The sequence below is a fragment of the Sapajus apella genome, unplaced genomic scaffold, assembly GCF_009761245.1.
Source record: "Sapajus apella isolate SASKATOON/1434 unplaced genomic scaffold, GSC_monkey_1.0 scaffold32, whole genome shotgun sequence".
NCBI classification, from domain to species: domain Eukaryota; kingdom Metazoa; phylum Chordata; class Mammalia; order Primates; family Cebidae; genus Sapajus; species Sapajus apella.
Window position 1 is genome coordinate 2,013,222 of NW_022436972.1, and position 27,152 is coordinate 2,040,373.

At 34.9% G+C, this 27,152-nt stretch overlaps 1 protein-coding gene across 3 annotated transcripts in view; it reads left to right on the forward strand.

Annotated features, from left to right (window-relative positions):
* Positions 1-27,152, forward strand: part of PAN3 (poly(A) specific ribonuclease subunit PAN3) — a 160,478-nt gene that overhangs the window by 99,910 nt on the left and 33,416 nt on the right. For all 3 annotated transcript variants that reach the window (XM_032294390.1, XM_032294391.1, XM_032294392.1), the window contains 3 exons: positions 18,990-19,237; positions 23,693-23,797; positions 24,612-24,669. In XM_032294390.1, coding sequence (XP_032150281.1) covers positions 18,990-19,237; positions 23,693-23,797; positions 24,612-24,669 — 411 coding nt within the window. The remainder of the gene's footprint in view (positions 1-18,989; positions 19,238-23,692; positions 23,798-24,611; positions 24,670-27,152) is intronic.

The following is a 27,152-nucleotide window of genomic DNA, read 5'->3' on the forward strand; positions in this document are numbered from 1 at the left end:
TCTTTGTCTCCCAGGCTCAAGTGAGTCTCCTGCCTCAGCCTTCCAAGTAGCTGGGACTACAGGTGTGTTGCCACCACGCCCAACTAATTTTTGTATTTTTTAGTAGAGACGGGGTTTTACCATGTTGACCAGGATGGTCTTTATCTCTTGACCTTGTGAGCTGCCTGCCATGGCCTCCCAAAACGCTGGGATTACAGGCGTGAGCCACCGTACTTGGCCTCAATCAGTGAATTTCTAAAAATTAATTTAATCTGAATTAGGTAAAGACTGAACATCTGTGAAGAAAATCTCAGGCATAATACCAAGCCATAGGCTTAGAGCAGGGTTCTTTTTATTTTTGTAAAGATGGGGTCTCCCTAGTTGCCCAGCCTGGTCTTCAACTCCTGGACTTGAGTGATCCTCCTACCTCGCTTCCCAAAGTGTTGTGTTTTGTTCGTTTGTTTTTCTTAAAAACAAACCATACCTTGGTATCAGTGCACATTGGTTAAATACCAGCTCTCTGAAAGAGATGAATTTGCATGACTATTTAAAGTATTGAGATCATATGGATTATTTTGTTTTACAGAGCTCTATCTTAGGCTCTTAGTACCTGCTTTTGCTATTTGGAGTTTCTTTTTGTTTTATCTTTTCAGATAATTATATCCAAAGAGTAGAATTTTGTTTTAAAATTAGCATTGCTAGGCAAGTGAAAAGGTTAGATTGGGCTGGAACATGGAAAATGGCCTAGAGGTTGTTGAAGCTTTTTTCTTTCTTTCTTTCTTTTTTTTTTTTTTAATAACATGTTGAGTACCTGATACTCCTCTTTTAAAATCTTTAACAGTTTTATTTGCCATTAGCATCCCAGAGTTTGGCACATTGTTCCTTGAGGGTTGTCAGAATGTGGGTAGAAGGGACTAATAGATAATAAGACTGGAAAGATGGATTGGAACTTACCTGTATCACAGGAACTCAGAAATGAGCAGGTAACCAAATCTTAACACTTAATTATCATTTCTGCCCCTAGAGAACCTGTGAATCAGGAGTACCAAAACTTAATTAGAGCTTAGAACATTAGTTTTCATACATTTTTTTAAAAATAGCAATACTCTTGTGAAGTCTATGTATAAACCCCCAAGCCTAAAGTTATATAAAGCAGATCAAGCTGGAATTGACAGGGTCAGGTTTATTACATTAACTCATAAAGTTATTCAGTGAGAACAACAAGGCTATTTGGTATTTTTTTGAAAATAATAGCTTCAAATTGGTGGGTGAAGAATAATAATTAACTTTGTATTCTTAAAGTCTCCTTTTCTATATTTTCAATCATATAGTAATATGAAAATCATGAATCCCATGGGTAAGTTGTGCACTCATGTGTTCAAATTTATCTGAGTACACGTGCATTTAAATAAAGATTATTGCAGAGTCACTACCTTCCTAATTAAAAAAAATCCATATATATGCACAAGGGTGATGAGAGAGAAGCCTTACATTGAGGTCTGCAGGAGAATATCCTAACCCAACACAAATTAAGTATATTGGTGTTGGTATGTTAAAACATGAACGCATATTAATTTGGACCTGCATTTGTGTTTTTAGTTGATTTAAATAGTAGAAAAGCAGATAAATAGAAATTCAAATCAGACATTTACAAAACCCCAAGGCATTGCTGGAAGCCTAAGGTTCTAGTTAGTACTGTTTTAAAACCACTGCCATCTGTGGCCTGTTTCCCAGTAGGAGGGAATTTACCAGTACATGGCTTAAGGAGGCTGGGGAGGCTGCAGCTTTTCTTAGCTGAGATTCCTCATTTGAGCCAAAGAATACAGAAAAGTGATATAAGCGATTATTTTCTCATTTTCTAAAAGGGTAATATCCATCAGGTGCCATTCATTATACCATGGGTGTTTAGCTCATTGGTGCTTAATCCCCCTGGAACCCCTATGAGAAAGGTTGGGAAAGTGAGGAATCAATAAGGCATTAAAAACCAAGCAACCACACAAAAAAACTCACTTAACCAAAATGTGAGATGCCTAAATTCAAATGAGTACAATTTTCAAAACAATGCATGGTCACTATTATATTGTATTTCACAAGCCTGAGCCTCAGGCACTGAGTTTATGGCTGAGAATCAAGATTTGTTCATGTTACAACTTGGAAATGAGAAAGATTATTTTGATTATGATATATTTTCATTTGATTAATAGCATTGATACTTTTTTTTAAATGAAAAGTTGTATTGGTCACCTTCCTGATTCTATCTGGATGCAGGCTTGAGTAATGTGTTTATTTTGTAAAAATAAAAAAAAATTAATTCATACAAAATGAAAAAAAATGTGTTTCAGTGTTTTGAAATTAGCTTGAACTCTTTAGTTCCTTTTCTTATTTTTTTCCCTCTTTTTTCCGTAACAGCATATTATTATAGACAAAACCACTAATTCATAAAATGGGAAGGCTCCCTTGTTTTGTTATGGCATATCTTGAATCTCAAAGGCTATGCATGTTGATTTTTTTGTTTGTTTGTTTTAGACATAATAAGGAAGGCAAGTCACTATTTGTGTCTTGAGACAGCACCTGTTACTCTTTTTAATCTTCTGATTCAGAATATTTTATTTAACAAGTGAATCAGAGCCTTTAATTTAAGGAATTATGTAACACTTCACTAGTTCATTATGTATGGCATTAAGCAAAGTTACTCTAGACATCTAAACTGCTTCTGGGTGGAGACTTTTAATCCCTTCCTCCCCCTAGCACACACTAGGAAAGTGACTTTTCAAAGATAAAATACAACAAAAATAGCTTTGGCCCTTAGAATACTTTCCATTTATGTTCTCTTCATATTTCTTTCCAGTGAGAAACTGTATGGTTTATACTATAGCTTTTCCTATAAACTTTGTTAGCTATTTAACAGTTTCACTGTAACTGAATGAAAGCTTTAATCAAGAACTGCCCATGGCATGTAGATGCCTTTGGTTCATTGGCTACTTCTGTAGTTGAAAGGAAGTTGAACTATTTTTTTAGACCCAATAAGTTTGTCCTTTCCACTTGGGTGTTGAAAGAGCTTATGAGCAGTAGCTGTTCTGATTTTTGTTGGTTGTTTTCTCTAGGGAACAAGCTACCCTCTGAGTCAGCACTGGACTTGAAGATAAATCCTACAATTCATGAAACTGACTGATTCGACTAAAGGATGGATAGTTTGGGCAGCGTTGGACAGCTCTATGAGGGGTCTGTTTGTTTAACTGAGGGGATTGTTGAGTTCAGCAACTTTTAATTCCCCTAATCATAAGGGGTTGCTGTTGTGAAAACAGGGTTTGTGAAGGAATCAGTTCTGGCAATTAACATCAGTATTCTTACTGACTTTGTTTTTATTTTATTGTCAAACTTCGTTGAACAGTTCTTTAAAGTAGAGAAATTTTACTGCTATTTTTTTGCCAGCAAGAATCTGTATATACTGAGAGGTCAGCATAGAAGCTTTGCAGTCTACTTATGAATCTAAGATTTTTTTTTTTTTAATATATGAGGTTATAAACATTTCTCTCAAGTAAACCTTTTCACACTTGGAGTATTTCATCTTTGCAAAGGTAGTATGCATTTGTGGCTTAGAATTTTTAAGTTTTAATGGAACTTAATTTGAATAGTAAATATGTCACTAGTTAAGTGAATATATTTTGGTTTATGGCTAACATGCTTTTTAGATAATCCATTATTTTATTAATAAGATATAATTAATTTTTATCCTAAAATTGTATAGGCTTTTTAAAAAAATCACTCTTTGAGGAAATGAGATTAATTAGGATGTTTAATTAAATTAATTTTTGATCTGAAACAGGGATTTAAGCTACAGAATAAAAATCTTTATACCCTAGTTTTCTGGGTCATAATTATGCAGGGATGCAGTGGATTGTCTTTTTGAGGAAAAAAAAACGTTGTGGGATGACATAGGAAGTGCTTTCCCAAAACTCTGTCTGTGTGTTACACATACAATTTTGTTATTTAAAAGTTAAAAGATTATAAAATACATAAATTTTATTTTAATCATTTGAAAGTTGATATGATTTAAAAATATATAGGAGCAATGAACGTATTACCTAGCCAGTATTTGAGTAGATTCTTTTAATATCTTTAATTGATTAGGCTAGAAGTACAAATAGTCACCTGTCACGGCAGAGTTTGGAAAATTGTGCTTCAGACAAATAAGGTTGCAGAAAATTCAGCTTTAGCTCTACTAGCTGTATTACTACCTTTTTAAGCTTGTTACTTCTGATTAGGAACATTTTTTGCCAGATTTGACATTCTCCGCAAAGGTGAATTTGAAAAATGAAATTATTTTGAGGAAAGAAGTAAAGGCTAGTATTATTTTAGTGTTTACTTTCTGATTCTGTTTTTTTTTTTTTTTTTTGATGGTGTAGTGGTTGGTTTTATATTGTACACTCTATTCTGGGATTAGATCCACGTTTAAAACGTACATATGACTATGACTTGTTTGTCGCAGTCATATCTTTGTGTCTACCGTTAACTTTTCTTTTTCGGCTGGGTGTGGTGGCCTATGCCTGTAATTCCAGCACTTTGGGGGACTCAGGTGGCAGGATTGCTTGAGTCAGAGTTGGAGACTAGCCTTGGCAACATGGTAAGACCCTGTCTTTACAAAAAATACACAAATTAGCCAGGGGTGGTGGCATGTGCCAGGCATCCCAGCTACTAGGGAGGCTGAGGCGGTATGATTGCTTGAGCCTGGGAAGTCAAGGCTGCAGTGAACCATGTTGGTGCCACTGCTTTTCAGCCTGGGTAACAGAGTGAGACCCTGTTTCATAAAAATGACAAAAGAAAGAAAAAAGAAAGTTCTCTTCAGTGGAAGGCTGTATTTGCATACAGTATAGACATCTAGAGCTTGGGAATTTTTTTGACTGGTTGTATCAATTGCAAATAACTCTATGACTTTCAAACTTTAATTGCAATGATAATTATACTGAAATACCTTCCTTAAACTCAGATTCTTCTGCTAAGAAGAGCCAGTGATAGAAACGGTCTAAGAAACAAAGCTTGACTCTGAAGCACTGAAGTAGGAAGTGGTGGTGGCAGGGGCGGGGGTTGTTAGGGAGGCTTCATCAAACTCAACTTGGGAGCAATTCATTTATTTCTACTCTTTGAATCATTAGGAAAGTCAAAGAAGAGACTGTTAATTCTTAACATGTTTAGGACTCTTTTATAATTTGGAGATAAAAACATAGTGTTTATATCTTTTATAAGATATAAACATAGTGTTTAGGACTCTTTTGTAATTTGGAGATATAAACATAGTGTCTGTGTTTTTGGCTATAACTATGTATTATTTAATTTTGGGGAGGTGATTTGGGGAATTTGGTTAAACATGAATAAAAATAAGTATTTGTAATAGTAGCTTGTTTTTTGTATTTTAAATATGATTATTATTAAGTTCCTTAGTATGATTTTTTTTCATGGCAAAAGCCCCAGTTACTGGCCTTCTTATTAAGAAGATAATGCATGTTCTCAAGTTGACGTATGTTCAAGATGACATGTTTTATTAATTTCTAATCTAAATCATTCTCTTCAGTATAGTGAGACATGACAGTTTATCATTGAAGATTTAGTTTGGTTATTGGAACTTCATTAAAACTATTTAAATAACCTAGGTTTACCCAGATTGCATTGACCTAGAAAAAGTAACACATACTAGAGTAATGAGACTTTGTCAGAAGAATGTCCTTCACCCCAGATTCTTTCACATTCCTCTATTTCTCTCATAGTGTCCAGACAGTTGTTTCATGTTTGCTTTTAAATAGTATTGACTGACATATATACTGCTTAATAGCTTGACCATTTGCTTTTCTTCTGCCCCAGCTTTTTGTTATACTCAGTACTTCTGGTGATGGCCTTTGTCATTCCAGACAATTTGATGATCGTAGCTGTTGCTGTATTTAGCATCTTGGTTGTTGGTACCAAGAAAAGAGGAAATCTTCACCTCTACATCCATTTCTTTTCAACAAAATAATTTTCTGAATAATTTCCCATTTGCACAGTGTGCCATTTACATGTGTAGATGGGAATACAGAAGTGATTAAGGCACAGTTCTTTCCTATGGAACAATTGAGTCACGTGGTATTGGCAGCAAAAAGTAAAGAGAAACAAAGTGATGGGATCAATTTTTAGATATGAGTGTCAAGAAAATCTTCATGAAGTAAGAAGATATTTCTGAAGGATGAACTAGAATTTATTGTGAGGTTGAGGTTTAGAGTATTTGGTGTTGGCAAGTATGGCTGTTGATGTACGAGAGGAGGAAGAAGGTTTTTTGATGTGGGAAGCATCGTGGTGTCTTTAGAGAAGTTCTATTAATCTTTAGAGAATTTGAAAAGAATCCTCATTACAATATTGTCTTCCATTCTGTGAACATGGATGGTTTCTCCCTCTCCAGTTTCCAGGTTGTCTTTAATGTCTTTCTACAAAGTTTTATAATTATCCATGTTTAGGTCTTATACATATTTTGTTAGATTTATTTCGCATCTTTATACAAGATACTTTGTAGTACTCACTGGTGTCATAATTGATGTCTTTAAAATAACAATCTTTGAATGGATTATTTCTGGTGTTTCAATATGTGATTAACTTTTTTATTTGGTCACCTTGATAAACTCTTATTTCTGATATTTTGTAGACTCTTGTATTTGGACCATGGCAAACAATGAGGACTATGGCAAACAGTGATAGCTTTATTTCTTCCTTCCAGCCTTTTTTCTTGCTGTCTTTTGCTGGCTAGGGCCTTTAGTACAATGTTGTAGAGAAGTGCTCATAGTTGACAATTTTTGTCTTGTTACTGATTTTAAAAGGAATGTTATTAATATTTCCCTTTTTAGGATGATCTTCACTCTGGAATCTCAGATGTACTTGATTTGGATAACTTTTTAACATTTCTGGTTGAAACAAGTATTTCTTCCAGATTTTACTAGAATGGATTTAAAACCTTGACATTAATTCATGAGGCATTTATTCAGTGACTCTTAGGGGCCGAAAATATAAGCAAGACAAAAATTTTCACTTTTATGGAGTTCACAGCTTTATTTTTCATTTATGTCTGTCTGTCTTTGAATTGCTTACCCTTTGAATTAATGAAAATGTTTTAGTTGGTAGATGTTGCTCCATTGACTTATAAAGATATCAGAAGTCTATGACAGTATGTATATTCCACTCACCCTTTTAATAATGGTCTAATTAAACTTTTTTGTCTATGCCAATCTGAGAAGAGGCCAACAGTGAGCCACTTTTAATTTGTATCTCTTTAGTTCTTTTTTAAAACATGGAATCTTTCAGAAAAGATGCAACTTTTTAATTAACACCACATGTGAGCATCTTTTTATGTCTGAGGTATTTTTCTTTTCCGCAAACTGGCTAGTTGTATAATTTGTTCATTTTCACTGCTTGCTTTATGTTTTCTTTATGATTTTAAGAACTATATGTTAAGTAGACTAGTCTTTTATTAAGTGTTGCAGATACCTTTTTCTGTTCTGTAGCAATTTTTATCTCTTGAAGAAGTTAAATTGAAAAACATTTTATTTTTTGATTTTTGGATTTTGTTTCTTCATAACAGCATATTTTAAAAATCACTCAGAATTCTTTTATTTTAAACTCTTAAATATTCAATCTGAATATGCATGTGAAATTTCTGTGGGTATAATGAATGAAAAGGAGATCCGCTTTTTTAAAATTTTATCTATATAAACATCTTTGTTTATTCACTTCATTGTTTAATGATGGCTAGCAAGTTGTCACATCTGATTATTGAGCAGTTCATCTTCACCCCTTAAGTTTGAAGTACAACCTTTATGTCACACTTATTTTATATATATATATATATATATATATATATATATATATATATATATATTTTTGTGAGATCTGTTTTGGTGCTTATTCTTTTGCACTATTCATATGAGCCTCTATCAAACATCTACCTTCATTACTATAGGCTTGATCATTTTTCAGTGTCTAGTGGTGGTATGGCCTGCGTTTTTCTTGTTTTTTTTTTGTTTTTAGAGTCTCGATCTGTCACCCAGGCTGGAGTGCAGTGGTTCAATCTTGGCTCACTGCAGCCTTTGCCTCCTGAATTCAAGCAATTCTGCCTCAGCCTCTCAAGTAACTGGGACTGCAGGTGTGCACTGCCACACCCAGCTAATTTTTGTATTTTTAGTCGAAACGAGGTTTCAGCATGTTGGCCAGGATGGTCTTGATCTCCTGACCTCGTTATCTGCCTGCCTCAGTCTCCAGCAGTGTTGAGATTACAGGCGTGAGCCACCACGCCTAGCTGCTTCTTCTTTTTTTTTTTTTTTTAAATTTATCTTGTTATTCTTTTATATTTTCAGCAATCTCATCCTTAATTGTTTTCCTTTTCTTCAGGAGTTTTTTTCTTGCTTTTCTTGATGCTTTTATTCTCCACATAGATATAATTAGCTTGGCTAATATTTTTAAATCCTGTTGGTATTTTAATTGAACTAGCATCATTTTAGATTATTTTAGGGTAGAATTGACATCTTCATAACAAATATGAATGTTTATTCTCCTTTGTTTAAGTAATCTGTTATTTCTGTCAGTAGGTTTTTATGTTTTCTTCATGCAGGTCTTATACAGTTCTAGTTGTTTATATCAACAAATTTTATCTTTTCTTGTTGCTGCTAGTAAATGTAAATGGGTTCCTTTTTTTTTTTTTTTACATTGTATTTCATTGTCCCCCCAACACTCCTCCCACATAGGATTAATAGTTTTCTTGATCCCTTTGATCCCTCTCCCATATCCCTAAACAATGATTTGAATATAATTTTTATTAAGATATTCATATACCATAAAATCAATTCTTTTAAAGTATGTAATTCAATAGGTTTTAATATATCAAAAGATTAAGAAACCATTGCCATTCAAATTCCACAGCATTTTCATCACCCCAAAGGGAAACTTTGTATCTGTTAACCAATGCTTCCTATTTTTCTCTTTCTAGTCCCTGAAAACAATAATCTATTTTCTGACTTTTTATATATTTGCCTCTTCTGGACATTTCATATAAGTAGAATCATATAATAATGTGGCTTTTTTATGTCTGGCTTCTTTCAGCTTATGTTTTCAGGATTCATCCATGTTGTAGTGTATGTCAGTATTTCCTTTCTTTTTATAGGTGAATAATATTCCATTATGTGGATATATCATATTTTGTTTACCTGCTTATCAGTTGATAGGCATATGGGTTATTTCCACTTTTTGGTTATTATGCATAATGCTACTATGAGCATTTGTGTAAAAGTTTTTGTGCCAATGTACGTTTTTAGTGCTCTTGCGTAATATATCTAGTAGTGGAATTGCACGGGTCATAGCAATTGATTATAGCCATCCTAGTGTGTATGAAACTGTATATTATTGTGGCTTTGATTTCCGTGTCCCTAATGACTAAAAATGTCGAGGAGTTGGCCATGTGCTTATTGGCCATTTATATGTGTTCTTTGGAAAAATGTCTATTCAAATCCTTTGTCCAGTTTTTAATTTATTTGTTTGATTTTTTTAATCATTGTGTGGTTTTTATATTTTTCTTCATAGTAGGCCTTTTTTTTTTTAATTGATACATAATAGCTGTACATAGTTTGCTGGTATGTGTGTTATTTTGATATATGTATACAATGTATAATGATCAAATCAGGGAAATTGGGATAGCCATTACTTCAAACATTTGTGTTGGGAATATTTCACTTTTCTCTTCTACCTATTTTGAATTATACAATAAATTGTTAAATGTAGTTACCTGCTATACTATTGAACACTAAATCTTACTCCTTCTAACTGTATTTTTGTACCCATTCGCCAACCCTTCCCAACTTCTGGTAACCACCAGTCTACTTTCTACCTCTGTGAGATCTACTTTCTAAGCTACTGCATATGAGTGAGAACATTCAGTGTTCCTGGCCTTATTTCACGTAACATAATGACCTCCAATACCATCTGTATTGCTAAAAAGACAGGATGTCATTCTTTTTTTATGACTGAATAATATTCTGTTGTGTGTATGTACCACATTTTCTTTATTCATTCATCCATTGATGGACACTTCAGTTGATTCTGTATTTTGGCTGTTGTGAATAGTCCTGCAATAAATGTGAGAATGCAGATATCTCTTCTACATACTGATTTGTTTTGTTTGTATAAACTCAGCAGTGGGATTGCTGGATCATATGTTCTGTTTTTTAGTTTTTTTGAGGAACCTGCATACTGTTCTCTGTAGTGGCTATACTCATTTACATTCCCATCAACAGTGTACCAATGTTCTCCTTCCTCCATATCCTCACCAGTATTCATATTTTTGTCTTTTTGATAAAAGCCATTTTAACTGGGGTAATATGATAATCTCATTGTGGTTTTGATTTGCATTTCCCTGATGATTAATAATGCTAAACTTTTTTCGTATAACTTGGGCATTTGTGTGTCTTTTTTTGAGAAACGTCTTAAAAATTGGACTATTAGGATTTGTTTGTTTGTTTTGCTATTGAGGTGTTTGAGTTCTTTATACTAATCATTAATTTCCTGATGAAGGGATAGTGTGCATATATATTCTCTCATTCTACAGATTGTCTTCACTTTGTTGATTGTTTCCTTTGCAGTGCAGATACTTAGTTTAATATAGTCTCAATTGTCTATTTTTGCTTTAGTTGCCTATGCTTTTGAGATCTTACCCAAAATATCTTTGCCCAGACTAATGTTGTCTTGAAGTGCTTTCCCAATTTTTTTTTTCCTAATAGTTTCAAGTCTTAAATTTGAGTCTCTAATCCATTTTGATTTGATTTTTGCATATGGTAAGAGAAAGGAATATAGCTTTATTCTCTGCAGGTGGCTCTCTAGTTTCTCAAGCACCATTTTTTGAAGAGATTGTCTTTTCCTCAATATGTGTTCTTGGCACCTTTATGAAAAATTAGTTGCCTATGAATGTGTTGATTTACTTCCATGTTCTCTGTTCTGCTCCATTGGCCTGTGTGTGTTTATGCGGGTACCATGCTGTTTTGGTTACTGTTACTTTGTGATATATTTTGAAGCAAGTAGTAGATGTCTCTTGCTTTGTTCTTTTTGCTCAGGATTGCTTTGGCTATTCAGGGTTTTGTAGTTTCATATTAATTTTGGATTTTTAAATCTATGCAAAGAATGTCCTTGGTATTTTGATAGATTGTGTCGAATCTGTAGATTGTGTTGAATAGTATTGACATTTGAACAATATTAATTCTTCCAATTCATGAGCATGCAATAGTTTTCACTTTTTTGTGTTCTCTTCAGTTTCTTTCATCGGTTTTACTTGTAGAGACTTTTCACTTCTTTGGTTAAATTTATTCCTAGATGTTTTATATTTTTTTGTAGCTATTTTAAATAGAATTGCTTTCTTGATTTCTTCTTCAGGTTGTTCACTGTTGGCATATATAAATGATACTGTTTTTTTTTAAGTTGGTTTCATATCCTGAAACTTTATCAGTTCTGACAGTTTTTTGGTGGAGTCTTTTGTGTTTCTACATATAATATCATGTTGTCTACAAACAAGGATACTTTGTTTTAGATTTTTCCTTTGCAATCTGGTTGCCTTTTTTTTTTTTTTTTTTTTCTATTGCCTAATTGCTCTGGCTAGGACTTCCAGCACTGTATATTGAATAAAAGTGATGAAAATGGACATCCTTGTTTTGTTCCAGAACTTAGAGAAAAGAGTTTTTTGTTTGTTTGTTTTTCTTTTTAGACGAAGTCTTGCTCTGTTACCAGACTGGAGCGCAGTGGCGCAGTCTCGGCTCACTGCAACCTCTGCCTCCCGGGTTCAAGTGATTGTTCTGCCTTAGCCTCCCAAGTAGCTGGGATTACAGGCACATGCCACCACACCCAGCTAATTTTTGTATTTTTAGTAGAGATGAGGTTTCACCATGTTGCCCAGGATGATCTCTAACTCTTGACCTCATGATCTGCCTGCGTTGGCCTTACAGGCGTGAGCCACCACACCCGGCCTTTTTAAAAAAAAAAAAAAAAAAAAAAAAGACAGGTTCTCACTCTGTCACGCAGACTGGAGCTCAGTGGTGCAATCTTGGCTCACTGCAACCTCCGGCTTCTGGACTCAAGCAGTCCTCCTACCTCACAGCCTCCTGAGTAGCTGAGACTACAGGCATGCACCACCACATCCTAATTTTGTGTATTTTTAGTAGAGATGGGGTTTTGCCGCTTTGTCCAGGATGGTATGAAATTTCTGAACTCAAACGATCCTCTTGACTTGGCCTCCCAAAGTGCTGGGCCAAAGGAAAGGCTTTTAATTTTTCTCATTCAATATGGTGTTAGCTGTGGGTTTGTGATACATAGCTTTTATTGTTTTGATGTAAATTTCTTTTTTTACCCAGTTTGTTGGGAGTTTTATCACAAAGGGATGTTAAATATTGTCAATTTTTTTTTCCAACATCTATTGAAATGACCATTGCATATTAGACCTTTATTAAATATACGATAATACAAGTGTTTTCTCCTATGGGTTGCCTTTTCACTTTCTTTATAGTTTCCTATGCATTACAAAAGATTTCAAATTTTGATGAAGCCAAAAAAAAAATGTTTTTGGTTGCTTATGCTTTACTTGTCCTATCATTTATTTATTTGTTTGTTATTTATTTCTTACATTTGCTCCACTGGCAATACTTGTCGAATCTTAAAAAACCGTTGCTTGACTAAAGGTTACAGTGGTTTATACATATGTTTTCTTTGTTGTATTTTGTATATTTAGGGTTTGATCCATTTTGAAGTAATTTTTGTATATTATGCAGTAGGTATCAGATGTTGTATATTATGTTTCTGTTTCTGTTTCATGTGGTCACCGCTAGATTTTTACCATTCATGCTTTAAATTGTTGAAGAGATGGGCAGTAAAAATATTAATATAAGAATTTTGAATGACTTTGAGCCTTCCTGTCCCCTCCAGGGTTTTAGTCATCTCGAAATTTAGTTATACTTTGAGTTTTATTATTCTTTTACTGTCAGTGCTTACTCAGATTTTCTCACACATTCTTACATTTCATGCCTTTTAGGGAGGGAGTTTCCTTTTTAGTGAAGTTGATGCTTTGATATTTCTTTCACCATGGAGATGTGAGTGACAAACCTTAAACATGTCTTTCTCTCTTCATTTGTAGATTGTATGTAAATTTCAAGTAGACAGTTATCTTTTCTTCTTTTAATATTGTTTAGTGTTGCTGATACAGTTAGTGTAATTATTTTTCTTTTGTTAGATCATTTGTCCCTTTTCTGGTAACTTTTAAGATTTTCTCTTTGTCTTTCACATGTGACATTTTTGCATAATTGGTAGAGGGGACTTATTTTACCCAAAACTCTTTTTTTTTTTTAAACAGCCTCTCTCTGACACCCAGGCCTGAGTGCAATGGTACGATTACAGCTCACTGTACCCTCAGCCTCTCTGGGCTCCAGCAGTCCTCCCACCTCAGCCTCCTGAGTAGCTGGACTACAGGTGCACACCACCACGTCTGGTTAATTTTTTGTATTTTTTGTAGAGATGGGGTTTCACCATGTTGCCCAGATTGGTCTCCAATGCCTGTCCTCAAGCGATCCACCTGCCTCAGCCTCCCAAGATGCTGAGATTACAGGTCTGAGCTATTGCACCCAGCCTCTGCTGAGAACTCTTATGTGGGACTTCTTGAATGAGGACTTATGTTCTGAGCTAGTTCTTGAAAATCACAAATCTTTTCTTTCAAATGTTGCTTCTCTAATACTATTTTCTTCTTCTCCTGGATATTTCCATTTTCATTATTTTGTGTCTCTTTACGTAGTCTTTCGTATTTCCAAGTTTTATTTCTGAGTAATTTCCTCAGATTTGTCTTCCGATTTACTGTCTCTCTCTTTGATTTATCTACTTAATTTTAATGCTTATATGTTGGCACTCTTAAAGAGCCAGTGCACTCTGTTTTAGAAGAACAAATACCTTATTCTTTTGTCACTTCTTTCATATTCTTAATCACCTCAGTAGTAATTATATTTTATAATCTGTTTTATAGGTTCTGTTACCCAGGCTCTTTGTTTTTGGGATGCCAGTTCTCAAGTGTGTTCTGCATGCTTGTTCTTATGTTTGAGTTCTCTTAAATGGGGGAGCAGTCTTGTATGTTGTCATTTTGTGGAAGTATTCATCAAAGTAGTTTGGTGTTTGTTTCAGTAAAATGTCTAAAGGGTTTTTCCAGAGCAAGTCGAATATTGTGTTGATTTCTTGGTGGGATTCCTGTAACATGGAATTCATGGGGATTTTCTCTCTTACATTTATGCATGGAACAGGCATGGAGTTTCCATTTCTCTTAAGACATCACCCCAATCCTCCAACCTTCCTCCTATTTCTCCATCTCTCTTCCCCAGACAGGTTTCTCTTTTGGGTCTGTGAGCCGATAGAAATGGTTTTGTCCTATTTTCCAGCTTTTCCAGAGTCCTGGTTTTACACAGGGATTTTAGTTTCATTTTCTGTATTCTGTGGGCTTAAGGCCACATTTCATGTACTCTTGTGGGCCCTAGAAACTCAACTTGTAGAGACTGTATCTGACCTAGCTTATAATTCCCCGAACTCCACAATATGACCTCCTGGCTTCAGATTCTGCTTTAGTTTCTTACTCTTGGGGTTTTTGTTGTTCTTTTATTTTTTTGAGACAGAGTTTTGTTCTGTCGCCCAGGCTGGAGTACAGTGGCATGATCTCTGCTGACAGCCAACTCTACCTCCCAGGTTCAAGCGATTCTCCTGCTTCAGCCTCCTGAATAGCTGGGATTACAGGGGCACGCCACCACGCCCAGCTAATTTTTGTATTTTTAGTAGAGACAGGGTGTTGCTCTTTTGGCCATGCTGGTTTTGAACTCCTGACCTCAGGTGGTCTGCCCAACTAGGCCTCCCAAAGTGCTGATATTACTTATAGGCATGAGCCACCATGCCTGGCCTGTTCTTTTGTTTGTTTTTTAATCTCAGGTATATTTTAAATGTTGGGGTGTTGTGTTTTATCTCAGAGTTCTGTGCATTTATAACATTGGTAGGAATTGAGGGAGGGTGTCCCTGTTACTTTAGTCTCTCATTTTCCAGAAATAATATTGTCCTAACTGGTTGGTTGTATTTAGGAAGGATGCTGATTTGGTATATGTTCATTTTGTAATCATTTACTCTAATGAGTACTGTAATTATTTGCAGAAGTCTTTTATGTTGTTTCTCTTAGGTTTTCCAGAAATAGAATTGTGTTATCAAAAAAAAAAAAAAAAAAAATGATGCTTTGCCTCTATAAATTAGCCTTAAAGTGTTTTTTAATCTAATTTCTTTGTCATTTCCTGTTAATTTCTCCAGTGGACATTCCTGTATTGTTTCTTACTTTTATTTCAATTGGGTACTTTTGAGAATTAATTTTCAAATGTCCTAAAGCAGTTAATTTACTGTATATTACTTTTAAATATCTCAGTTTGCATATTCACTTGTTTTATTATAATTATTGTATACTGATATCATCAAAATGTCATTTCAAGGGTAAATGACAAAAATTAATACAAAAAATGAAATACAAAAGTGAAATATTCTTAATTTAGGATATTTTAAATGCAAATTTTTATTCTTCTAGATTGTTTCTTATGCTGATCTTCTGTGTATTACTGTATTTGCTTTAGTAATTCTGTTAATTGAGTGCCAGTTAATATCAGGGTGTGGCAATAACCATTGGTAGCCATATTTCTGCTTTATATGGAAAGATTAGAATTACACAAGAATATTTATATGTGAAACATTAAATTTCTAATGAAAGAATAGGCTTTTATTACAGTGTATCTGATGTACCTCATTATTAAAAGAAGACCTTTAGTTTTATTATATCAAATGGTTTCCTGAAACCCTTTTAGTATAAGATTCCTGTGGTTAAATATTAAATAACGTGTGATGGAAGATGTCATTTTAAGGATTTTTAACTTTCAGTCAATTTTCTTAATTTTAACAGAACCTGTTCATTTTAATTCAGCATCCTATTTTAAACTACTTGTTCCTATAGTGTGGATCTACTCTTTCTTGCTGTTTATAATTTAGTATTGTATGTAGGCACTTAAGAATGGGTATCTTGTTAGTATCGTCTTCATAAATGCTAAATACAGAATACCTCTCTCTAAACAGATGTATAGGTATTTTACTCAGTTTATTAACACACTTGTAAATTATACAGCCAACACAAAGCTGTGCCTTTTGTGATTAGATTAGGTTTTTCAATAATTTAGTTTTTAATTTCCTATGCAATTCAAATATCCTATTATCCTTATGGCGAGGAGTGATGCTTACTGTTGTACATGTTTTTTTTTTTTTTTTTTTTTTTTTCTCTTAAAGAGACAGAGTCTCACTGTGTTGCCCAGGCTGGAGCACAGTGGCTGTTCATGGTCACTGTATGGCTCACTGCAGCCTCAAACCCTTGGGCTCAAGTGACCTTCTTGCCTCAGCCCCCCAAGTAACTGGGTCTACAGGCTCACAGCACTACACCCAGCTTGCATTTTGAATGTATTTAAGTAAGTCCAGTCAGCCTCAGTTCGGAGATGAACTCAAATTTTCTTTTTACAACTTTATATTAAAATAACTTCACAAAATTTAGAAATCTTAAGAGAACTCTTGATGCTCTATAGTGCAAATTCTACTATATATGAATTTCTGTCTTAACTCACCTTAGATTGTTTTTATGGTAATCTTTTTCCACATACTCAGCTTTAAAGAGAGATTCTACTTTTTGTCTCACTTATGTACCTACTTTGATGTCAGAATCTTCCCCTTCAGCCCATGCTGCACACAGCCCCCTCCCCACATTAGCTTCAGTAGTCTCACTAAAGCTAGTAAAACATGTAATTGATTTCCTGTTTTTGTGTGTGTGTAAGACTTAGGAATTGGGCAACTGTAAAGCATGTTGGCTGAGAGCACAGACTTTGGGAACAAATAAACCTGAGTTTGAATCTTGATTCTGTTGCTGAATTACCTATATTTGTCCTTACAGTAATTGTTTTGATCTTTTAAGTTAGTTTCTCCTCTGTGAAATAAATATGGTATTCCTACCTCACAGGGTGGTTGTGAGAATTAAGTAGACTGGTGGATGTGGAGACTAGTGCCTGAAACATGGAAAGACTTCAAGAATTGTAGTTCTTTTGTGTCACTTAATGTCATGACAGTAAACAAATTTACTCATTTTGGTGACTTGGCGAGTTTTATCCTGGAAAGTCTTAAGAGACTAGCTTTAGGAAAAGCTGTCTAAATAAATTTCCCATTAGACAAGTAGGGAGTTTTTAATACATTGATAATAGCAAAAATATAATTTTTGCTGTATGGATTAATCTTTAATTAAATTTACAATCTAGAGTTAGATAAGAACAGAGCTCTGGAATAGTTTTAAAAAGTAAAATAAAAGTTTGGTTTATATCAATATAGTAACTTGGCTTCATATTCTTTTTTAAGGGGTTTGGTGTTCTTTAAAATTTCTTTTACACACATTTAAGACATAATTCGAGAATTCCTATCCTATTTTAATCTCAATGCAGTAGACATTGTGTTAAAGTAGTAGAAGTATTAGATTGGGAATTTGGAGAGTTGAGTTTGAGTCTTGGCTTTGCTGTTGACTTTGCATGTATGTCCTGTGGTGTTTATAACCTGATTTAACTCACCTGCCTACTTTAGTGCCTCAGAAAATCAGAAATAATTATGTTGAGGCTCTTCAGAAAGTTTAGAGGGCTATCCAAAGAAAAGTATTACCTCAGCTCTCTGCTTATTTTTGTTCACCTACATGTTTTCAGAAAACATGTTGGTGTCTTATGAATTATTAGAAATTGAAACTCATATCCCTGTTAATCATAATTTTGTTACCAGAGGGATTTTTGGTAACTCTTTTCTTGGATTGTGAGATGGCTTAATATTTCAATGGTGAAGGTTTTAGGCATTCATCAAATAGCCAGAAAACAGTTCCTGGATAAGTTCATTTTCTCAGGAAGGGTAACTTGCTCTAAATACCCTTTTCAATCTGCTCAGAACTGATGACCTCCATTAAGCCTTTGATTAACTCTACCTGGTTTTAATTAATTTGCTTTTCATCAGCATTTATGCATGTAGTTTGTAGTATATTGGTTTATATTTGGGTTTTCTAAAGTCATTTTATGTCTTTTACATGTGACCTGGTCTTTTTTTCTCAGCTAGCTTGGAATCTCCTGAAGGGTAAAGACATTTGTCCTTTCCCTTTCTCTACAATAAACTCATAATAGAGGGTGCTCTGCACATAATGTTTCTTACTAGTTGTGGTTGTTCCACTAGAACATAGTGGTATCAATTGGCCTAATTTTTAAAAATATGCATCGGTAGAAATTTTCAGTTTGCCTGTTTAATGACAAAAAGTCATCAAAACAACAGACTACTTGATCTTTAAAATATGGCACTTAAGCTGCTTTGTATTTCATCTTATTTTTTGTTCTTTTTCAAATGATTTTGTTAATTATATTTGGCTGAATTAAATCTAGTAGTTTTTCATTAGATAATTTGAATTTTTAATACTATAATATTTTTAGGGAATGTGCTATTTGTATTGTTAATGATTCTTAATAAAAAAGAAATTACGCCTTTTGTGAAAGTATAAAAGTATTTCTTTTATAAAAGGCATAGTTTTATAAAGAGTCCCAATTCCGTTACTTCCACTCTTCTGTTAATTTATTAAATTTTTGGTCATTCTTGCTGTTAAAGTTTCTGATGTAAACCTTGATATGGAGGAGACTATTCTTGCAATAAATCTGCTAACATATTTGGAAATAACTACATTTGAACCTTTGCTTTAATCAGTGCTTTTTCTACAACAAATCAAGATAAAATTATTTCCTTCATCTTTGCACTTAAGATCCCAAAGATGATGTTTCTTCCAAATGAATGTTTGCATTTTATTGTCCAGCTTTTTTCTCTAAAACCAATTATTGCTCCATTAAGAAACATTTTTACATCTTCTTTAGGAATGTCGTTGTCTGCTGGGTCTTCCCCTCTTCATTCCCCCAAGATTACTCCACATACTTCTCCTGCTCCCAGAAGAAGAAGTCACACTCCGAATCCAGCAAGTTACATGGTGCCTTCTAGTGCCTCTACATCTGTCAATAATCCTGTTTCTCAGACTCCATCTTCTGGTCAGGTGATCCAAAAGGAAACTGTTGGTGGGACGACTTACTTCTATACAGACACAACTCCAGCACCTTTAACTGGAATGGTATGTCTACATTAAAGAGATTATAATACCCTCTTGTAACAGGTCCTTCTTATTGAGGTTCACCCCCTCCTGCAGCTTTTTATTGTGATGCAGAAAAGCATTACATTTTCTAACTTAGGTGAGAAGTCTAGTCCCTTCTTCTCAACTCTTCAAATTAGTCTAGTTTCTGCCTTACTAATAACTCTAGTTTTGGTCTAATCTGGTTTAATTAGAAATTAGATTATATCCATTCTCTTATTTTAGTACTTTGTTTGTTTTTTCATCTTAACTTTACCTGGAATATTTTAGTACTTTATGATATGTTTTGCTTATGGGTTTACCTTGTACTAGCTGAAGTTGATGCTTGCTGACATTTGTTTATAGGTATAGATAGTTTAACCTCTAGTAAGAAGCTAGAAGAAGTAGATTGTATATCCTCAGTAGTTACTGGAAGCAAATCAATGATAATCTCTTAACCTTAGGTGAGGCAGTTATTTAACAGCTAGATCTGTGGAGTGACAGATAGTGTTAAGGGGCCCGCAGTGTGGCTTTTTGCTAAGGAGGTAGAAGAGTCAACTGAAAAGGAGCCATAATTATAGAGGAGGAAAGAGCTACCAAAGGATTGGTGATGAAGTGAAAGATGAATCATGAAACATCATGAAGAGGTGGCTCCAGAGGAAATACGAATACAAAGACCAAGAGAGGAAGACCATGCCCAGAAAGAAAGATTTCTTATCAGAGTCAGTCAGTAATGTTCTAAGACAGGGAGAAGGAACAGGAACCAGAGGGCAAAAATGAATGGGGGGAGGAGAGAGAAGGATTGCATGTTATGTAAATTGTACCTTTTTAGCTTCGTTACTTTGTCTGTATTCAAAAATTGTCTTATTTACCCTAGAAAAATAAGTAGTAGATGAAGACCTCATGAGTAAGAAAGCCAGAGTCCACTAAAACAGGGGTCCCCAGTCCTTGGACCATAGACCAGTGTTAGGAACTAGGCCTCACAGCAGGAGCTGAACAGTGGGTGAGTAAGTAAAGCTTCATCTGTTTATTTACAGCCGCTCCCCATTGCTCTCATTACCACCTGGGCTCCTTCTTGTGTCAGATCAGCAGTGGCGTTAGATTCCATAGGAACATGAACTCTTGTTGTAAACTGTGCATGCCAGGTATCTAGGTTGTGTGCTCCTTATGAGAATCTAGGGCTTGATAATCTGTTATTGTCTCCCGTCACACCCAGATGGGACTGTCTAGTTGCAGGAAAACAAGCTCAGGGTTCCCACTGAGTCTATATTATGGTGAGTTATATAATTATTTCATCATATATTACAATGTAATAATAAAGTGCACAGTAACTGTAATGCACTTGAATTTTGCCAAAAACATCCTTCCACCCCCACCCTTTAGTCCGTGGAAAAATTGTCTTTGGCAAAATCAGTTCCCTGGTGCCAAAATGCTTGGGGACAGCTGCATTAAAATAATGGAAGCTGATCTAATCTGTAGACATTTGAGAGTCATAGATGATAGGCGTATGTGGAATATTATTTGGATTTCAATTTGCAGGTTTTGATCCTCAGAATTAAATGAATTTATTTTGATTGAATTTAATATTTTAAAGAGAGAATTTGAGTGAAAAGAAAGCATGTTTCTTTTCTTTTTTTTGAAGTGGAACCTCAATCTGCTGCCCAGGCTGGAATGCAGCAGTGATCTCAGCTCACTCTAACATCTGCCTCCCGGGTTCAAGCAGTTCTCCTGCCTCAGTCTTCTAAGTAGCTGGGACTGCAGGCACAGGCTGCCACATCCAGCTCATTTTATTTTTTTGCATTTTAATAGAGAGGGGTTTCACCTTGTTGCCCAGGCTGATCATGAACTCCTGAGCTCAGGCAATCCACCTGCCTCGGCCTCCCAAAGTGCTGGGATTACAGGCATGGGCCACTGTACCTGGCCACATGTTTCTTTTTTTTAAGAGCCTAGTTTTACCACTGTTTTGAGACTTGTGAATCTATGTACTTATGAAACTTTCTCCAGTTGTAAAATAAGGATATTAATACCTAACTACTCTATGATAAATAAATGTGAAAACATTTATAGAAATAGTTGTAAAAGTCATATAAACTTCTTTTTTAAAACAATAAAATAGTTAACAGTTTTGTGGGCTTTTTAAAATTCAGAAATCTTTCAAACGTTATCACAGAACTACTTTCCAAACAGAAGTTCAGAAATATTGGTAGGTAGAGACTTCCCTTTGTTCTTTCAAATAAGGAATCCATCAGTGTTTTAGCCCTTTTGTTTATTATATTTTGTAACCATATACCTTTTAATTATATTTATGGAAAGAAATTTAGTTTAATGTACATGGAGGCTCTTCTGACACAAAATTGCCTTTACCAATTTTATAGAGATTAAATTTACCTCCACCAATTTTAAAGAGATTAAATATGGCACATTTTGATAATGTTTTTACCCTTCACACCACTCTTTAAAATATGCTTTTGGCAAACCTAGGGTAGTTAAGCCAAACTATTTTTTTTTTAAGGTGGATTCTCGCTCTTTCACCCAAGCTGGAGGGTAGTGGTACGATCTTTGCTCACTGCAACCTTTGCCTCCCAGGTTCAAGCATTCCTCCCACCTCAGCCTCACTAGTAGCTGGGACTACAGACACTCACCACAATGCCCAGCTAACTTTTTTATCTTTAGTAGAGATAGTGTTTCACCCTGTTGGCCAGGCTGATCTCAAAGTCCTGACCTCAAGTGATTTGCCCACCTTGACCTCCAAGTGCTAGGATTACAGGCGTGAGCCACCATGCCCACTCTATGCCACCTTATGTAAGGAAACCAACAAAAGAAAAAAGATATTAGTCTTCATGCAGACACAGGCTAAAGGAAACCGTACAAGTATAGCAAAACTGCTTCCTAGTTGAGATCCAGAGCAGAGCAGTCATGTTAGGGCAACACAAATCAGCTGAATTCGTTTTTAAAAGAGAAAAAAAGTTTCATTGTTTAAAATGAAAGAATGAAAAAATAGAAAACGTATTTAAAAATGTACTTTGATTTTGTATCATGGACCGGTAAAGGAGAGGCAGAGAAAAGAGTGATAAAGAGAAGAAAGGGTGGTGGGATGAGTCCAGTTGGAAGAATGAAAGACTAGAAGCTGGAAGCTGATTCAGTAACTTTGTTGTAGTTTGCTTGGAAGGTAAATGTATTATTGTATTTTTCTGTTTACTTAAACTGCTGTCCTAGAGTAGGTTTGAATAACACTTTGTTTAGTTTGGCCACAAAATGCCTGTGAAGCGGGGAATTCTTTGGCAGCCAGGGCAATATTACTTTGTTATCTCCCAGTACCCAAACACCTTTAATTTCTCCTTCCTTCTTTTCTTCCAGTTGCTTTCAAAAGGTGGCAATGAACTGTTTGTGTAGTTGCCACTTATTATCCAAGGGGAACTGAGTCCAGGGCCCCCATGGAGAGCAAAATTCCTGAGTGCTCAAGTCCCTGATACAGAATGACATAGTATTTGCATATATCTTATACACATCCTCCTGTATACTTCACATTCTTTCTAGATTACTTATAATACCTAAGTGCTCTGTGAGTAGTTATTATGCTGTATTTTCATTACTTCTTATTGTTGTGTTTGTCATTTTTTCCCGAATAGTTCCTACCCATGGTTGGTCAAATCCTCGAATACAGAACCCAGGGATCTGACTGTATAACATTTCTTCCAAAGGGCTACTTTTGTCTTCTCAATCGAGCCTAAATTTTACTTTATCTGAAGGAATGTTTTCTTTCTCATTAGATTTTTTTTTGAGACAGAGTCTTGCTCTGTCGCCCAGGCTAGAGTATAGTGGCATGATCTCGTCTTACTGTAGTCTCCACCTCCTGAGTTCAAGCAATTCTCCTGCCTCAGCCTCCTGAATATCTGGGATTACAGGCGCCCGCCACCATGCCCAGCTAATTTTTGTATTTTTAGTAGAGATGAGGTTTTACCATGTTGGCCAGGCTGGCTCATTAGATTTTTAATTGGTTATTAAAATATTATTTTTAATATGAATTTCTTCAGAAAATATTCTATAACAGCTATTCTCTGAAGTTTTTACTTAAATATTATTTAAAGATATAAAATTTATTAAAATTTATTGCTATTATGTAAAGATTAAAAATTTTATCAAAGCAATGATGAAGCTTATCAATTATGAAAAATTAGTGAGGCCAGGCATGGTGGCTCACACCTGTAATCCCAGCCCTTTGGGAGGCCAAGGCTGGTGGATCACCTGAGGTCAGGAATTCAAGACCAGCCTGGCCAACATGGCGAAACCCTGTCTCTACAAAAATACAAAAATTAGCTGGGCATGATGGCTGGTGCCTTTAATCCCAGCTACTACGGAGGCTGAGTCGGGAAAATTGCGTGAGTCTGGGCGACAGAGCAAGATTTCATCTTAAAAAGAAAAATTAGTGATTACATTTACCCCTTCCTACCTTTTTAGGTGTTTCCAAACTATCATATTTATCCTCCAACTGCACCTCACGTTGCTTATATGCAACCGAAAGCAAATGCACCTTCCTTCTTCATGGCTGATGAACTCCGACAGGTATGCTTTCAGAATTCATAGTAGGAAAACTTAACATCTCCGTGCTTTACTGAACAGAGGAAAGAACAGAGCTCTTTTCAAATCGTATTATTTAATCAAATATTCTGTAGTAAAGCACACCGAATTTAGAAGTTTTAATTGGTATATTTAAGGAAACCTGACTTTTAAAAATTTTTCAAATAAATTATGTGTTAGGATATAAAATATAGAATAGCTATTTAAATGGATCACTGTTCTGTATCTCATATTATTTCTGTTGAAAGGGCTCTTTGAAGTATATAAATAATTTAAATAGTTTCTAACAATATTTTTCTAATAGGCATAGGTTAAAAATAAGTCGTTTGGCCCAGAAAATAACTTTAAGAGAGCTCAATTTTTTAAAAGTATGTTTCATAAAAGCTTTTTGTTTTGTTTAATTTTTGGTTAAGAGCTAGTTATTTGATATTTATAATTTCACTTTACACTCAGATTCTCAGAAATATTTTTGTTTCACAAAAGTGAGTTCTACCAGTATAATGTTTTTTAAATTAATTATGACCAGCTTACTAGTAGACCTTGAAATTTCAGCCACAGCGTTAGTCTTGCATTTTGGGTAGCACAGCCACCTAAACCCAGTCTTAATTATGGGCAAGTCTAAGTCTATCTGGGCCTGGAGTTCAGACATCTTACCATGTTTAGGAATATTGTTTCATGATTTTAATATTAAAAAGTACACATGCCAAAAATATTAATACTTAGATTATTTAGTTATTATAGGAAATCCAGGTTTCAGAATCTGTATTTAAATAAAAATATACTTATTTCTGTTTCATAGGAGCTGATCAACAGACATTTAATAACAATGGCTCAGATTGATCAAGCAGATATGCCAGGTAAAATGCAAGTAGATTCTTCCTTTCATTTAAAGACTGTTGTAATTCTTATATAGTAGTACATGTTTTTATGCATTATTAAAAAGAGTTCCAGGCTGGGTGTGGTAGCTCATGCCTGTAATCCTAGCAGTTTGGGAGGCTGAGGTGGGTGGATTGCTTGAGCCCAGAAGTTTTAGACTAGCCTGAGCGAAATAGTCAGAACCTGTCTCTACAAAAAATAAATTCGCGGGGCATGGTGGTGCACATTTGTAGTCCCAACTACTCAGGAGGCTGAGGCAGGAGCATCACTTGAGCCCTGAAGGTCAAGACAGCAGTGAGCTGACTATAACCGCCCCACTGCACTCTAGCCTAGGTGACAGAGTGAGACCCTGTCTCCAGAAAAAAAAAAACAGTCCCAAGAATCTACTAATCATTTAGTTTATTTCTGTTAATTCTATGTATGACAGTATTCTAGTTCACAAAAAATGCATATAGTTTTAGAATTCATGGTGAGTTATTTTACTCTGCTCTGGAATATTTTTTATCTCTTGAAACTTAATGAAGTATAGGTTCTTAAGCAGGAGAGGATGGTAATTATTATTACCATTTGTGAGACTACTCTGTGCCAGACAGCTACTAATTAAATACTTTACATGTCTTACTTTATTCCTCACAAACATCCTGTGACATTGTGATTATCATTTCCATTTTACATATGAGTAATACTGAAGTTGACAGGTTAAGTAACTTACCTTTAGGACCAATGGCTAGTAAATAGCTGACTGGTTCCAGACCTAAACCTAGGTTTTTCTGATGATACCACAATATTTCTTAAAGTGTATTAAAATATCTTTCCTTAGCTTACTCTGTATAAATGAAATATTATATAATTTAGTAAAATTTTAGAAATAATATAGTAGGAATACATTTGTCATAGAGATAATCTCAAAACACCTGGTTGTAATCAGGCATTCAGCATAGTCAGTGTGTTGTCTTGATTGCTAAGGAATTAAATATATCTGGCTGTTAATGTCTTAACACTGATCTTTCCAGGTGAGGTGGGAAGGAACTTACTTGTCATAACCTTTGAAATATTCATCTTGGAATTTTTCTTAACTGTTAACACTGTATTTGAGGCTTTAGCCAGGTTTTGCAAAAGTTTATAAAGAAAAAAAAGAAAGGCATAATGACTAGAAAGGAGAAAATAAACCTACCACCTGTAAGTCATGTGACTGCATATTAGACATCCTGTGAAATAACAAACTGTAGAAAATGACTGGATATAAGATTAATACATCAGTTGCATTTCTGTGAGCCAGTACTCAGTTAATTTCAAAATATAATTAAAAGCAAATTGCTGTTTAAAATGGTTTTGCAATATCAATGTGTAGGAGTAAACACAACAAAAGATAGGTAAGATTTCAGCACAGGAGATTTATTAAAAAGTATTAAATAAAATGAAATACCCTAGATTAATAGAGATTACTCATGACTAGGGAGACAGAACAAGTAAGATGTGAATTTTTCTAAATTGATCTAAAAATTCAGTAGAATTCCAATCAAAGCATAACTTCCAGTAAGATCTTTTCATGAAGTATGATAAAATATGTATCAAAGATTGAAGGGCCAAGACCATCCAAGGCACTTTGAAGAATATGGTTATGATTTATGTTCATATGAAGAATTTGTGTATTAGGGAAGGAGAGGTTTGATTTGAGTCTGCAGTAACTAAAACAATGTGCTGATGGCACAGGGTTAGACAGATTGATTAATGGAACAGATTACAGAGAGCCCAGACACATTCTGTGATAAAGGTGGCAACTCAGTGGGGGAAAGGAAAACATTGCAAAAATGTTTTTTGGTTCTTTAATTAAAAAAATAAACTTTTTTTGAGGCAACGTCTTGCACTGTCACACAGGCTGGAGTACAGTGGTGTGATCATGGCTCACTGCAACCTCCGCCTCCTGAGCTCAAGCAATCCTCCCACCTCAGCCCCCCAGGTAGCTAGGACTACAGGTGTACACTACAACACCCGGCTAATTTTTATATATTTTGTAGAGACGGTTTCACCATGTTGCCCAGGCGGGTCTCGAACTCCTAGAATCAAGTAATCCTCCTGCCTCTGCCTCCCGGAGTGTTGGGATTACAGATATGAGCCGCCATGCCCAGCCACAAAAGTGGTTTTTTATATTGACAAGATAAAATTGGATCATTATCTCAGGCCACATTAAAAAGTCAACTTCAAATAGATTAAGAACTTAACACGTGTAAGACAGAACTCTGAAACTCTTACTGTAAAATATAAATGAATGTCTTTTATCTACTTTTAAAATACTTTTAAAAATAAAAATTCATTTTATCTATCTTTGCAGCGATGATAAAATATTTAAAATATTTGCCAGGGGCGGTGGCTCACGCCTGTAATCTCAGCACTTTGGGAGGCCAATTCGGGCAGATCACCAGAGGTCAGGAGTTCAAGACCAGCTTGACCAATAGGCTACTTG